The sequence below is a fragment of the Pangasianodon hypophthalmus genome, chromosome 23 (genome assembly GCF_027358585.1).
Source record: "Pangasianodon hypophthalmus isolate fPanHyp1 chromosome 23, fPanHyp1.pri, whole genome shotgun sequence".
Classification (NCBI taxonomy): domain Eukaryota; kingdom Metazoa; phylum Chordata; class Actinopteri; order Siluriformes; family Pangasiidae; genus Pangasianodon; species Pangasianodon hypophthalmus.
In genome coordinates, this window is record NC_069732.1 from 12582214 (window position 1) to 12598322 (window position 16109).

At 39.3% G+C, this 16109-nt stretch overlaps 1 protein-coding gene across 40 annotated transcripts in view; it reads left to right on the forward strand.

The window, feature by feature from the left end:
* The first annotated feature begins 1190 nt into the window (after nt 1-1190).
* The window catches only part of clasp2 (cytoplasmic linker associated protein 2), a 49599-nt gene continuing 34680 nt past the window's right edge, over nt 1191-16109 (forward strand). For 15 of the 40 annotated variants that reach the window (XM_053228624.1, XM_053228613.1, XM_053228622.1 and 12 more), the window contains exons 1-7: nt 1192-2224; nt 5045-5123; nt 5656-5759; nt 5982-6073; nt 7597-7672; nt 8050-8147; nt 15442-15512. In XM_053228624.1, coding sequence (XP_053084599.1) covers nt 2027-2224; nt 5045-5123; nt 5656-5759; nt 5982-6073; nt 7597-7672; nt 8050-8147; nt 15442-15512 — 718 coding nt within the window. In that variant the 5' untranslated portion in view covers nt 1192-2026. Of the gene's footprint in view, nt 2225-5044; nt 5124-5655; nt 5760-5981; nt 6074-7596; nt 7673-8049; nt 8148-11676; nt 11834-15441; nt 15513-16109 lie in introns of those variants that run through there. The other 25 variants (XM_053228629.1, XM_053228632.1, XM_053228635.1 and 22 more) reach the window with 4 other exon arrangements.

The window sequence follows — 16109 nt, forward strand, 5'->3', positions numbered from 1 at the left end:
ATCTTTATGCCCAAGTCTTTTCCATTGTTCAGTGCATGACTTCACTTGGATACTATAGCTTTAAAGCTAAAAATGCTCCACACCACCCTTCAAGTTTTATTATTATTATAATTCCATTAAAAAACACACATTTTTTTATAACTTCTGTGTGAACAGTTGTAGTAGGTTGAAGACCTGCAGTACAGGGGCCCTTAGGATATGGATTCAGAATCCATCCATCCATTTTCTGTACCGCTTATCCTACACAAGGTCACAGGGAGCCTGGAGCCTATCCCATATTACACGTTTTCACATATTTTATTTCTTCCTTTTTCCTGTGAAAACTTTCACAGTTTTGAGTTTGTCATGCTGGAACAGGTTTGGGCCTCTTAGTTCCAGTGGAGGGGAATCTGAAAGTTACAGCATGCAAGACATCCTGTACATCTGTGTGCTTCTAACTTTGTGGCAACATGAGCCACATGGGTGTGATGATCAGGTGTCCACATACTTTTGGCCAAATGGTGTATGGAGTATGGTGTAAATATTATAAAAATGTATTACCACTGTGTATGATCATCTAATGTTTGTTAATTCAATGATTAACATGATTTTTATTTCCACTTTATGTAGCAGTTTGAATCCATGAAGTTTGGCTTTGTCTGCCCATGTGCTGTTTAGATTGTGGGGATATACTGCAGAATATAGCATGATTATTGTATTATTGTGTGCTGCCAGTGTCTGGTGTAAAGGCCAATTTGATGACAGCAGGTTGGATGTGGTCTGGTGTGCAATGAGTTTGAGCTCCAAATTGAATAAAGGGTAATGAAATTATAATCTGGCCGTTTTAACTGGGAGTCGTGACCCCAAGACTGAGAACCTATGGTCTATGGTATTGGGGTAGTCTGAACAGCATGTGTATGTATTTGGTGTTATATTAATGTTTACAGTTGTAAATACACTTGTGCACCAGCAGAGGGACACCTCTCTCCAGTCACCTGAGAATCCCAGTATGACTGCTCTCCTCTCTATTTACCAAACATGTATAATGGTGGTTGGTAACTATAACAAAATTTGACTTTTGCGCTCGGAATTAATCGTCACTAATGTTTTATTGCGATAATACATCATTGCGGAAGCTTCAGCGATGCTTTGGTGGTGTGAACACATTTTTTTGATCAGGCAGTACGGCGGACACCTGTGCGGCGTTGAAGGACCCCGCGGCCTCTCGGCCCTGCTGTCCGTTTTGTTCATTAGCGTCCGCTGCCTGTACATAGCAGGCCGGTGTGCTGACCGGGGGAGGGCTGAGTGAGTGTGTGAGCGAGAGTGTGTGTGTGTATGTGTATGTGTGAGGCAGCTGTCGGAGTGTTGATTATTTTGGGAATAAGTGTAACTGAAAGCTAGGAGGAGAGGACAGCGCCACGGTTAGGACACACCGGGGCTCCGCGCAGACAGCAGCAGGGTGAAAAGCGGGCTTTTCTGAAAATGGAGACGAGCAGTGAAGAGAGGCCAGGAGGCAGGCCCGAGGCCAACCAGCCATAAGTTTAGCCAAGCCAGCCATACAGCTAGCTAGCAAGCTAGCATTTTGTAGCCGAGGTAAACAGAGATTCAGCTACCGAGGCTAGCGAAAACGATACAGTTCCTGCTTTTGATGAGCATCTCTGTGGTCTCGGTACGAGAGCGAGTCATTTCTTCAAGTATTCCGTTTGTATGTGTGACTTTATTATTATTATAATTTTTTTGTAGAACCTTTTTTGTCCATTTCATACCTTTCAAACTTCTCTGAAGTTGTTTTTTTTTCTTTTGCGTGGGCTCCAAGTTCTGCATTTCAGTCAAACTCAAACTTGCCTGTAGTGTGGACTTTACACGGCTAAGCTGTTCACCAGCTCTTTTTTGTCCCAGTCTTTTATGTACTGTGACATTATTTGGTCTATTTGTCGGATTTTGTCGGCTTGTTTTCCTGTAGACCAGGACCTCCTGACCTGACCTCAGCTCTGGACTTGGTTTTTAGCTTAGTGAGCAGCTCCTGCTTCGGCTTTGCTACACAGGCATGGAGGAAAATGACAACATGGACTATTTTTACCAGCAAGTTTTGCAGAAGGATGTGAGCCGGCGGCTGCAGGTCGGTCCCGACCTCATCGACTACCTGAGCGACCCGCAGCGATCCTCGGACGTGGAGCAGGACAAACCTCGCCTGGATAAAACCATAGACGAGCTCACGGGCTGGGTCAACTCCAGCAATTACAAGGTACACGGTCTTTTCCCCTCTGACTGTCTGATCCTCTGCTTCAGTGCTTCAGGCTTGACCTGGGGTGTTTTTTTTCGTTGTTGTTGTTTAGTGATGATCAGCTAAGGGTTATCACTGTTGTTCTGGGGTTTTGTTGTGACACAGCTCTATTTCCACCCAAGTGCCTTTTTATGATCTCATCTGAACACATTACAAGTGAAATATTTATGATCTGTTTCTAAGGCTCACTAGAACTGGTTTTCTCTGAATGCTTCTTGTGCAGGTTTCCTTCTGTCACTTTGACATTTAGCCAGGTTTCACTGGATTTAGTGCACATTCTGCTTAGCAAGGCCTTCAGCCTCAGATGTACAAGCTTAGCAGTATTATATTATATCATAATGCTGGTTCATTCATTCTTTTCAGTATTGATTTTTCTGTAAATGGAAGTGGGGTGAGCATCTTCAGGCTGGGCTGTGTGAGGCTGGGGGATGGGACTAGGCCAGTATTGTTCTCTGGGTCTGGAGCAGACAGCATTCATGTACACGCCTGTGTTTCATTTATAGGTGATCAGGTTTTCCTTTTTAGAGATGCCCTGATTCAGTACTCAGCATCAGGACCAGTACTGGCTTTAAACTCTGAATCAGTGTCTCATCAGATTTGACATGTTTTTCGATATGATTCAGATCAATCTAAGGTTTACATGGAGAAATTCTGTAATGTAATTATTACCGGAATATGTCTGGAATTTTAGTCCTGTCCATATACATCATGTCAGTAATTTTTGTGTAGACTTCACGGACAGGCATTCAGAAAGATCATGCTTAATTTTATCTTTTATAACATGACAAGTGGTAACAACCCCAGGTGTATGTGTGTGTGTGTGTGTGTGTGTGTGTGTGTACATATATTTGAATTGACATGTTGGTAAGTATTCCATTACATTCTGTAGGAACTGTAGGTTTAGCCCTTTTTCTGTTTAAAGATGGTCCAGGAGACTCCTGTTGACTATTCTGTCGTGTCCTGTCGAAACCAAAATGAAACCAAGCATTGGTCAATTTTAAAACACAGAACAATAAAATACAGAAGATGTTTAAAAAGATTTGTCTGAGAAGCAACACTTCCAGAGTCTTTAGGTAAGTTATTCAGTTCGTAGCACAGGTATATATCATGTACATGTTATGGTCATAAGCTATACTTATGCTTATGTGGCCACATGCCCTAATAAAGGTCAATACAATCAGCTTGTATTGAAATGAAGTGTATGATAAGAGTGTGCATGAATTTTTAGTTTGACAGCCGTGTGTACATTGTGAAGACAGTCCCATCTGTGTGACTGATACAGAGATATAGGAATTGATCATAATTGTTAGTCATCCTATGGCAACATTCTATGCCATCTGAATAGTTCTTTAGAAATAAATTGTCTTGAAGTATGCCACCATGAGGACTGAGGTTTTGCATAATTTGACAACAGATGCTTGTATTAAGTATTTGTCAATACTCGAAGCCTTGATATCGGTAGGTATTGAAACAGAAAATACCTTCTGAGTTCAGTGCATTCCTACTTCTTTTGTTTTGAAAATGTAGTTTCACTACCCATTTGCCTTTATCTAAGAGTTTCCCTCCCCATTATGGTTAGTAAAATCATAATATTAGCTTGGAATTAATAATTTACTGTTACACTTGGTCCATGCATGTCTCTATGAATGCAGTGAACCAGCATTGTGTAAGTCCATAGCCTGATACTTAAGTGAAGCTTTGGTAGGCGAGGTGTTGGTGTTTAGGAAATGGCTGCATGATGTAGTTCACTTATTATACCTAAATGTGGTTCGGTTAGATCGCTCTATAAAATGGGTTTTTTCAGTAAAATCAAAACCAAATGTAGGGCTGTGTGGATTTCTCCTTTCTCTGTGCTCTCTGGCTTAATGGAGTCTGGGCACATGCTGTGCTGTGATGCGGCTTATAAGACCGACTTGCCATGAATCTCATTATCCTTGTTAAGGGAGGTTGCAGTGTCTCTTTAACAAGTTCAACCAGGTGTTTTTGCCATCAAAGGAAGCTTAAAAGCTGATCATTTTATGTGTCAGATGTTGTATCTATACAGCAGAATGAAAACTGTCTCAGAATAAAGAATCACAAGGCAAAATTGAAAAATTGATGGATCGTGGGAATTTACTGAATTGTTAAACATTTGATAACTCTTGAATCCATCAAGAGTCCTATGCACCCACATGCCGTATATACTTTCCATAGATTTATGTTAAATGCACATGTGGGGAAAAAAAAAATCATACTGGTCAAGTAGTTTGTTAGCAAAGGAGAGGCATTCACACACTCACCTGCCTGATCTCAGCCAGGATCCTCTTTGGCTCCTTATGACTAAAATAGGTCATAACTGGAGCTGCAGGGATGTAGTGAATATTTGATTGTTTCTCTGGAATGTTAACTTCCATCCTGTAGTGCCAAGAAACATACTGCAGCAATCCCAGTGCAAGCTTCAAACACGTATTCACACACACACAAATATTCAGAACATTTCTCCCAGACATAACATTTGTCTACAGATATAGTCAGAAAAGCATCAGAAATGCTCTTGGTTTTATATTGAATTTTACAAAATGCTAAATTTGCATTCTATTAGCAGGGGAGGTAGCGGTATGGGTTTTTTTTTTTTTTTTTTTTTTTTTTTTTTTTTTTTTTTTTTTTTTTTTTCCCTTCTGTTTTTACTTTGGCTCACCTACAGTTCTGTGTGTGTTTTCAAATGTCTGTTTGTAAGGAAAAATGTGAGAACAATTAGTTTACATTTTCAGATGATTTTTTATCTATTTAATCTGATTTCAGGTTGCCTTGCTGGGGATCGATATTGTCAGTGCGTTTGTCGACCGGATGAGCGATCGCTTTCGAGGTTATGTAGGCACAGGTAAAATGTGTTCTTGTACAAATGACTCCATATCACGCATAGGACCCGAAATCTTTATTAAAACAGTGTGGAAATGATAAGCTGTGTCTAGCAGAAAGGGGAATACCACAATGACTTAATACCCATAAGATGACATAATGTTCAGATGAATGCCACTCTCTCAGCTGTCTTGGCTGCCCTCCCTCTCCTTTTTACCAAGGAAACAGCTTGTTTTGTTAGTAACAGAGCAACCCCCACCCTTAGAGTCCCATTCCTATCTGGATTCATAGACTACACAAGAGACAGGAAAAAATGGATACAGATTACCTAATCTGGTGGCTCCCAACACTGATCCCTAGTTACCTCTGCCCTGTACTTTTTCCTTGTTCTCAAATGCCCTTTTGAATTGGGTAAGGTCATAGATCATCGGTATCCTAGATCAGGAAAACAACAAAATGTGCAGTCCAGGGTTGAGCACTGTGGTGTTTTTAGATAGAAAATTCATACTTAATGTCTCTCTCTCCCTCCCCTCCCCCTCCCTCTCCCCCTCCAGTGGTCCCTGCATTAGTGGATCGTCTGGGTGATGGGAAAGATCAGGTACGAGATCAGGCACAGACGCTCATTCTCAAGCTGATGGAAGAGGCAGCCACTCCCATGGTTAGTAACTCTTCTTGTGTTCTCACCATTTTTGTGTTTCTTCACTAGCAAAAGCGATACGCAGTTTAAAAAAAAAAAAAAAAACCCTTACTAATGTACAGCTTTGCAAATGCCTTCACTTCCTTTTCTGTGACCTCTGACAGCCCCTCCTCCTTGTCATGTTTTGTGTTTGTTCCTGTTTCAGTACATGTAGTGATTCAGTCTCTCTCTGTGTCTCTGTAGTATGTTTGGGAGAGGTTATTCCCTGCCTTCAAACACAAGAACTTCCGAAGCAGAGAAGGACTGTGTCTGTGCCTGGTCGCCACACTCAACGCGTGAGTCTTTTGACACTCTATACACTGTAGTGTGTAGCCTGAGGGGTGCACCAGGGGGCACTGTCCTCCACATCCCACTGCTTAATTCAAGAAGACACATTCAAGCAGTCGGGCAGTAATTATCGCTAATAGGGCAGAATGCTTGTGCATTCTGGGGAGTTTGGATAAGGCTGTATATAAAATAGATGTTTTTTGTAATTGTGCTGAAGATACAGATATACCACTAGTGCTACCTTTGCTTCTGTTCAGCCTCTGTCTTTAGTTTTGGTTGTTTTATAAATACATAAAATATATTTACTCTGTTATAGTCTTGGCACAAACCCAACCGTCTGAGATAATCCTCTTACCTGTGTGCTTTACTTAACATATAGCTGCACTTTGCACTTCAATGCCTTTAATTACCAGCACAGGAGAAAAGGAGCTGTGTGTAGACCAGGGGTTGTGTCTTTTAGTGGCACAGATGGAAGAGTTATTTAGAGTTGTTTCACTAGTCTGTATGACATGATATGATACAGTGATTAATCTATGATGTCACTTTTTGATATATACTTCTTTATATACATGTCTATTCATATAAAACCCAATACGGTGGAAAAGATAAATAAGATCTTCACGCTGCTCCATTGTTGCAGTAATATCATTTCCTCATAGCCTTCAAGTTTTGCAAAACATCATGGAAATATTATGGAAGAAGCACTATTTGAGCCCATATATGAATTCAGACATGCCCTTCAAATGTTTGAGTAAGCACCTAGTGAGCTCATGTTAGCTAGCTGGCTAACAAAATATTTGGAAATCCATGCACATGCAAGAATGCCCATGACTCTGTCTTGCTGCTTGAAGATTTTAATATATAGAGTCAAAGATGTGCCCGTCGTTCTGTCTATACTCTTTGACATGCCCACTCAGATATTCCATCATTTCAAAGTATATATGCATTCAGTGATGCACCCACATCTCCATACATTAACGTAAAGACTCACATTTTGCCGACAGACTCTATAAGTGCACACTGTTAGCAGCCATGCAACTAAGAACATTGACACTGACACACAATACCCCGAATCTGTAATGCAACACGCATGCGTGCATATCTATTGCTGTTGCAGCAGCTTTGTTAGTATTCCTGCTCTTGTTCACTTGTGATGGAATTGTTGCCCTGTTTTTGGTAAGTTCACTTTCCAGAGAAATAAATCTTCACTATATCTCAGAAGTAATTTTTAAAATGGAAACTGCACAGTTACTATAGGTGTAAACATGAAGGTACCTCACAAAAGCTGTGATTTGCAATATTGCCATGCAGTGGATCTCATTAGTTTCTTTGTTTTAGGTTTCTGTTTATATTTTTCTAGTCCAAACGGAACAGAGCTAGTAAGGCGTATGTAGTTTCAGCTGAGGGTATGATGTCAGTTGTGGGGCAGGGAAGGGTTTTTCATTGCAACTGCAATTCGCCTTGCAGATAAATAGCTTCTTAGTCTGAAATAATTGTAGTAACTGTGTCCCTCTTTGTCTTTCTGTTTCAGGTACGGTGCCCAGCCATTGAGTCTGAGTAAATTTGTACCGCATCTGTGTACACTAACAGGAGACCAGAACCCTCAAGTATGAATTTTTTTTTTTTTGTATTTCTATCAGTTTTCCACATTTTTATTTGTACTGGTGTTGTAATTCTACATTTATGAATATTTAGTGCAGTGGGAGCTGCTGCTGAGAACCAGATCATCCAGTGAGAGCAGGATTAAGAGGAGTAAGAAAGTGAGTTTGTAGTTTGTGGGAGGGTTTAAAATTTAAAGGGACAAAAAAATAATCAGGTGACTAGCAGGTCTTGAGGATGAGATCTAATCTTTAGGTAAAACCTTCAGTAGGAATCAGTAAAGTAGCAGAGACAGCTGGAATGTGTGCAGGTCTGGGTATGTTTGTGATGTTTGATCATTTTATATTGGAGTCTGCGAGTATTTGCAAGTGTGTGTATCCTGCAGGTACGGGAGACCGCCATAACAGCTCTGGTTGAGGTGTATCGGCATGTAGGCGAGCGAGTGAGGGCAGACCTGGGCAAGAGAGGACTGCCAGCTGCACGGTCAGTCTGTTTCACTCTCTTTCATTCATGTGCACACACTTATACTCTTTTCTCTCAAATCTACATCTCAGAAATGCATAGAAGAATAGTCTATTACCTTCACATATGACACATCAGATTCAGTCAGCAAGCTCAACACGTTATAGTAGAAATGCATGTACTTAAACAAAGTGTTATCTTCAAATAGATAAGGCCTACAGTAGTGATTCTAATTTCTTACTGCCACACTTCCTGTTACTTCTTTCTACATTTAATATTCTATTTATAGTCCAATGTTTTAAGGATAAACCAGTAAACCCATTCCCACCACTGCTGCCAGCTTGGTCACAGACAAATACTAAGATTTTTATGATGTAAATTTAGCCTCCAGCCATACCACACTTGGATAATTTGATCTACATAATAAAAATTGGGGCATGACTAACAACAAACCTTTCTTTGCAAAGCATTTAGGTCAGGTCCAACTGAACTGTGGGACTAGATAGTACTGCTTTCTGTCTACATCAACTCTTAATACAAAAAGCAAAAGATAATAGCCAGAAGTCAGGAGAATCTTCTTTTGTGACCAGGAGGAAGTAGAAAGAATGGGGACATTTGCACAAGCAGCTGATGGTTAAATAAAGCTCAGTTGGCCCAAAACGAAGTCGTGCTCTTGCTAAGAAGACAGCAGTGTTAAAATATGACTAGCAAGATTATAGTGTGCAAAACAAGAAGAGTAGCGATTACAGCATGAATACGTTAGTTACATGTCACATACGCACTACATCACATCCAGTTCATGCTGATATAGCCGAGAAATAGCTAGTTCAGTAATGGAGAAGGACCACCACTGAACAGGTATTATTTGGTATCGAGACAGCACAGACCCTGACAATGGGCCTCACGTATCAGTCTTTTTAGTAACTTTGTGTGCAAATGTTTGCGTAAACCAAACCGAGCTAAAAATATCCACCGGATATACAAAAGTTTCTGAGATGCTGATTTTCTTATATATGTACTTGCGTGTGTATGTTGATGAATGCCAGTCACCTGTAAATTACAAAGTGCATGCACAGCTAATTTGCATGTATTGATGCCCACAAAACTGCATAAAAGTTCAAGTGCACAGGCAGCTGCGAAAACGAAATGTTTGATCCAGGGAAAGCTTAAAAAACAGAAGTGGAAATTTTTTGACTCGAAATTAAAGATCAGGGTAATGCCTGAAAAACAGAAGTGGAAATTATTTTGACTCATTACTATGCCAAGAGAAATATTTAATAATATATAATATTAATAATAAAAAGAGAGCACTAAATCTTCCATCAGCTGAGGTGTTTGTTTGCAGTTTACGGCTCTGCGCAGACAGACCGTCCCGTCCTCCATTTACACGGCACAGTTTTTTTTAAATCATATTTGAAAGATTAGTTTTATTTGTCTTAATTTATGCGTTTGTCATGGCTTATTTTTCATATTCATTAATGAATGCCAATAATATTAAACAAGTGGTTGTCATGAAATTTTCTCAATGGTACTCTTAGTCCCTGACCTAATGAACTAACATGAGGATGTGTTTTTGATAAAGACCCCAGAGCACTTCTATCGGTCGCTCTGGATAAGGCCGTCTGCTAAACACTGGCAGTATAATAATAATAAGTAATTTAACCTCAGCGGTGTTTCCCATATTCAAAAGTGCAGTAATTCATGCAGATTACATGATTTGAAGTTGATCAAGGTCAGATTTGCATTAGTTAGTCTTTTTATGCCTGAATCTACACCCGGAAGCAGGAGCAGAATAAAGTAGAATACACTCATACTGACGATTTACGCATAATTCCTTTCATATTCAGCTTGATAAATGAGGCCTATGGTTAGTGGTAGTGTGTGGCACAGGTAGAAGTATCAGCAGTGTTGCTGGGAATTTAGAGCACCTCAATGTCACTGCTCGGTTAAAACAAAAATATCCAGCCAGGAGCAGTGGAAACTGGCACTGTTCAAGGAGTAGAGGGTAATTAGCACAAATTGTATATTTGGAGGCCGTGGACTCTAACAATATATCTACGAGGTAGGCCAACAGGATCAGTGCATCGAACTGGGGTCAGTGAAAATATATTGTTTTAAAACCCAGGCATCACTGCTGTATCAGTCATAGCAGTGCCACGAACATTAATAAAGCTGTATTATTGTTGTGCTGTGAATGGTCCACTATGTAACATCAGATCAGCCGTAGTCTTATGCTGCATTCAAGGTGCAAGGTTTTCTACATAAAACACAAACTTTCTCAGAAAGTTCTGGAACGTAGGTGGAAATCACTGTTTATATCTCCATTCTCTGTCTTGAAATGTTAATCGAAGCAAACCCAGGCCGCTGCATGCTCAGTCAAATATGGATTTTGCGAGGTAATGCATGCCTGCTGTGGTGCTTTAGTACTCACTTACAGAAATGCCACAGGCGGTTTGGAAGGTTTCCTACAGCTGTTTAATGTTTTTTCGAGGTTTTTAACATTGTGGAATGGTGTGCAATGCTAGTAGGATTTTTTTTTTTTCCTTTTCATCCCGAAATGTTGCAGTTGGATGCGCCCCCATTATTTTGAGTGTATGGTACAAAAAGTTTAGCTGAGCTTTTTAAGACTACCACGTAATGCTTTAGCTATTTTTGACTTTCTTGTGTGTGTGTGTGTGTGTGTGTGTGTGTGTGACAGTGAGATGACTGCAGACGGACACCTTTGTTATATTTATGTGCGTGCAGTGTTCATGACCACGATACACTGCACTATTCTGTCTGTCTTGAACAATGCAGCTGGTCAAGAACACTGAGGATTTAGTGAAGTGTTTTTGAGATAATGTAATGTTTTCATGAGGCTTGGACTAATAGACTGGACATGCCACATATTGAAGTGTGGAATTTCCTATCCGGGCACTTTTGTCTGAAAACAATCCTAATTTCAAACCCATTTCTCCTACTTTAACAATGGTCATCTTTTACAGTTATGATAATAATACACACCATATCTGCTTTACCCCAAATAATATTACATAAATCTGACACATTGTTAGAACTCTATCCGGCTGTGACATTTGGGAACGTGTGTGTCTGTGTTTTTGTCCTGTGCCATTTCCATTGGAATTCTGCTGCATCATGTCCTACTCATATGGTTGTATCCTATTATCCAGGGAATGAAGGAGAGTGCATGTGTATGCTATAATACTCCAGGTTTCATGGAGTGTGTGAGAATTAGACTGAAACTAGGCTATAGGGAAAACGTGCAGATAAGTGAGGAGGAGAGGAAACATCTTGTTGACATGGTTACAGACTGAAAGGTTGGACTTATAGAATGTGCCAATCAAAATGAGAGTAAGGTCGAATGACGTGGACAGACTGAAGGAAGCTGAAGGAGGGAGGAAGGACAGTATGAGACAGGGGGTGTGTTGTGTGTGTGTGTGTGTGTGTGTGTGTGTGTGTGTGTGTGTGTGTGTGTACTGGGGGAGGGGCAGGCTCATTCGTCTCGTCTCCAAGCTGCTGTCCCCTCCCACTGGTGTGTGTTCCAATGAGGAGGCTATGTAAAGGGGAACCGAATCCCTTGGCTGTCACACACATACTGCTATGCAGTTTCTCTGTCCTGAGCACACGCTCATGCAGGGCACTTGGTAGGAGTTTGCTGCTTTCTTAACCCTCTTCATATACAGAGCAAGATCAAGATGTCTGTGCAGGTGGGTGGGATCATTTTTACTCCCTGACCCTTTTTAAAACCCTTTCGTTACGCTTTTCTTCATGTTTCCATTGCTGTTTTTGCTGTAGTGAGCGGCTTTAGGGTTGTTTCTTGTCCCCTTAAGAGGCTTCTTGTTTGCTTTCTATCTGTATCTACACCATTTTGGAGACAAAGGGAAAGAATTGTACAGGGGCTGCACTGAATAGGAATGGGAGAACCGTGTGTGACTGTGTGCATGCGCGGTTTGCATTTCTGCGTATGCGAGAATAACATGGCTGATCCGTATCGACTGAGCATTTTAACAGACGTGTGCTCAGTCCCTCAGTACACCCTTGCATGCATAAGCATGGAGGTGCACACCGTGTGCAGAAACCCCTCCAGACTATCAATAACGTTTCTTTCTTACATTTTGCTTGAGTTTTCTGTTATGATATAGGCTAGCTACTGCATGCATTATTGTCTGTTTTTTGGTCTTTTTGCCAACAGTGGCCATTTGTAGCTTTGAGTAATGCAGTGAATGATTTATTATTGTCTGCAGCTTTCGCCCTACTTCCATTGGTTAATGCGCTCTCTTTAAACGCATTTATAAATATTATAAACGTAGTTCTGCTGTTGTTGATGAAAAAATTTTCGGAATATGTTTAGGGCATGGTACACACATTGAGGCATAACTAGCATGGTGTGGACATCCATTTCTCAAAAAAAAATTTTTCTAGATATTAACAAAATAACAATTTGGCACTATACACATACTGAATGCCGTAAATCTGTGACTGTTCAAATACAATGAAAAAAAAAATCTGACAATTTAATTTAAATGCCTGAGATTTGTGGTATAGTTTATGTTGATATAACGTACTGTATATACTAACAAGAAGGAGCATCTTGTTAGACAGCATGGATAGATTTCTGCCTGATACATGAGAAGCCATATGTAGAAGCTAGTTTAGCTTATATTTCAGTAATGGTTCAGTTCACCAGCTGATTTAAATAGACAGTAGCTACACACAGCAGGTACTAGTCTAACTACTTTCCATAAGTAGCCTGTGGTCAACTGAGTGTATTCAAATATTGTGACGATTTTTTAAGAGCATTTAATTAGAGAACTTGTCCAAAACTCATTGTTTTATGTTGACCAAGGGACAAATTTATCGTAAGGTTTGTTATTATTACATTTTATTAGCATCAACAGAGATTCAGTAGCGAGTACAGCCTACCACTCTCAGTTTTGGAGCGCAGCAGTTGCATAACATCCAGGAGATGGGTGCTGTGGCTGTGACTACGGTGTCTTGAAACTATAACTGTCTCTAGAGATCTGTTTATTTTTTTCCATGCATGCTTGAGTGCCAGGGGTTTTGGTGAACTGGATTTTAAATGTTGTTATTTTAAAGTTTTCAAAGTCTCTAAAAAAGAAAGTTAACCTTGAACAAAGTTTAAAAAAAAAAAAAGTGTGCTAATTTTTTTTTATTAATAATTTTTATCATTATTATTATTTATTTATTTTTTTTAATTTTATTTATTTATTTTTTTAAAGTATTTACACCCTGAGTCAATGCCTATTTCAACCACTTCTGGCAACTGAAGTATGTGGCCTGTCATATTAATAGATAAACGTGTTCCTCAGTTGGAGTTTTCTGCCGTTGGGTGCAAGTTATATTGAGGTTTTCCATGAATTGTATACTCACCTTGCCATCACCTTGACAGACTTAACAGACTCTGCTAAACATCAAGGGAAGCAACACTGTTTTATTCTCTTTCAAGCTAAGAATCGGAGACAAGGAAATGCTGTTACGTTAGAAATAAATACTAATAGAACTTTTAGTAACGTGTGTGTTACTAAACACACGTTACTAAAAGTTCTATTAGTATTTATTTCTAACGTAACAGCATTTCCTTGTCTCCGATTTAATTAAACTATAACAAAATGGCAAAATATATATATATACATATGTGTATATATATATATATATACACATATGTATATATATATATTTTGCCATTTTGTTATAGTTTAATTAAATCCAGTATAAGCTATCTGGGAGCTTTATAACGTATGGAATAAAACTATGTATACATATTTTGAATGATCTGGGGGCTCCTGAGTGGCACAACAGAAAAGCGCGCACCCTATCATCAGGAGATTGTGAGTTCAAATCTCGATGATGCCACAGTCATCAGTGGCTAGGAGCCAAGGGAGCAGTGCCAATGGCAGTAACCAGCCACGGGTGTTTGTAGCTCATGTATGCAGAAGAGGAGAGATAGTGTTAATGTGGTGTGGCTAGTTTAATATGTCTTGGAGGAAGCACCCTCCCTAGTCGGTAGCTGTCATGTGATAGCTGTTGGGTGAGATCTGGCTGACAAAAGATGACCAAATCGGAGAGAAAATGCAGAGAAAAGCAATATATCTTATTTTATCCTTTTATATTTTTAGATATATTTTCTCCAATACATTTAATACTGTGGAATGTACACAAAACAAGTTTCTGGTGTTATAGCAGCTATAAGCAGTTCCCACAGTGGCCTCGCTTCTCTTTCTCTGTAAATTTTAACAGTAAGAAAAAAATACTGCTTGTTATAGAACAGTAAAGCGCTTTGCCCTGAAGAGTTTTGAGTTTTGGAATTGGAGTTTTACCTCTGACTTTTAGAAAGCACTAACACTGGAGACCCAAATGTCTCCTCAAGGAAAACCTCACCATATAAACAATTACACTTTTTTCCATAAATGAAAAAGGTTCTTTTAACCTGCTTATGCAGTGTGTCCACTATACAAGTCCCTATAGAAACGATCACCTATTGGAATGAGTGCCTTAATATAAACATGTTATTTGCCTTGCAGCTGGACTACTGTCAAAGTTGCTGTTAAAGAAAAGTATTCAACACTTTCTGCCCAGTCAGAATTGAGAGTACAGTAGTGCTTTCAATAATGAATTCAAATAGTATAAGATTATTATAATAGCAGTGGAATGCTCTGGCATCCTGCTGTTAACTGGACATATAATTTACAGCATTTTAGGACACATTGCCATTGTATGCTTTCAAATTTTTGTGTTTTTGGGTTTGTGTTTGAAGTCTTCAGAGTGGTCGAAGTAGCATTAAAATCCAGGAACTGCCAAATCATTTTCATTCAGTTTTTCGTGGCCTTGTAAGTCTTTGCAACCCAAAACACTGCAGAAATAATCGACTGGCACAACTCGTAAAATACACCTGCAGAAACTGTCAGAACTGTTACGTTGAAATTAAATTAAATTAATTTACTTTTAATTTATTTACCTATACCACTGAAGTGGATCCAAAACCTGCTGACAATAAATTAATAACATAGATAATATTTCGGTATGTGGTAGATAGTATATAAAAATGTATTCCTTGTCAGAAGGTTTTTCTGAAGGGACTGTGAGATGAGTGTCTGATTTTGCAGTTACAAGAAACAAGCTGGGTTTATTAGACTGTACTTCTGTTTTACATTCAGATAGGATTTTTTTTCCTGTCAGTGGTTGTGTCTGGTATTATAACCACTCAGCAAAGACTGGGAATAGACTTTCATGTATCTGTCTGTGATATTCATGATGTTATCTTTTTAATTATTTATTTATTTATTTTCACTCACAGATTGCAGACCATTTTAGGCCGATTTGATGAAGTGCTGAATTCTGGAAATATGGCTCTCAGCCTGAGTCAAGGTAAGCTGAAGTTAAATGATGGTGTTATAACATGTGTTGTTGTCTAAGCTTAACTAACAGTTCAGTGCAAATCTTTCTACAGTGTGCAAGCATAAAACTTTGCCAGATATTTTAGCATCTTCTTTCATTTCTTTGGAACAAACACTGAATACAAGCAGGATGTCACTCCGATAGGGTGAGCGCAGATTTTGCCTTGGTCTGAACCAAACAATAGGATGTATGTGCAGGTGTTCAGAGAGCAGCGTGGGAATTTCTTTTATTCGGGGCGAATCACCAGCCCAGATGCCTGGGAGAAGCAGACAAGCAGTCCAGAGTATTCATTCATTCATTCATTCATTCATTTATTATAATTTGTAACTGGCTGTAAATGACAAAAAAAAAAAAAAAACTATTCCTTATTGATTTTTGCAAAACAAAAATTTTCATGTAGTATGTAATTGTTTAAACTTGAGTGACTCATATTAGTTCTGTAACTTTAGCATGCGCTACGTGTCCAAATCACACTGCCTGTTGCAATACACACATCAGCTGATTTTAGTTATAGTTATTTGACACCTCCAAGTATACTGATGGTCCCTGTAGTATATTTTGTTCTAT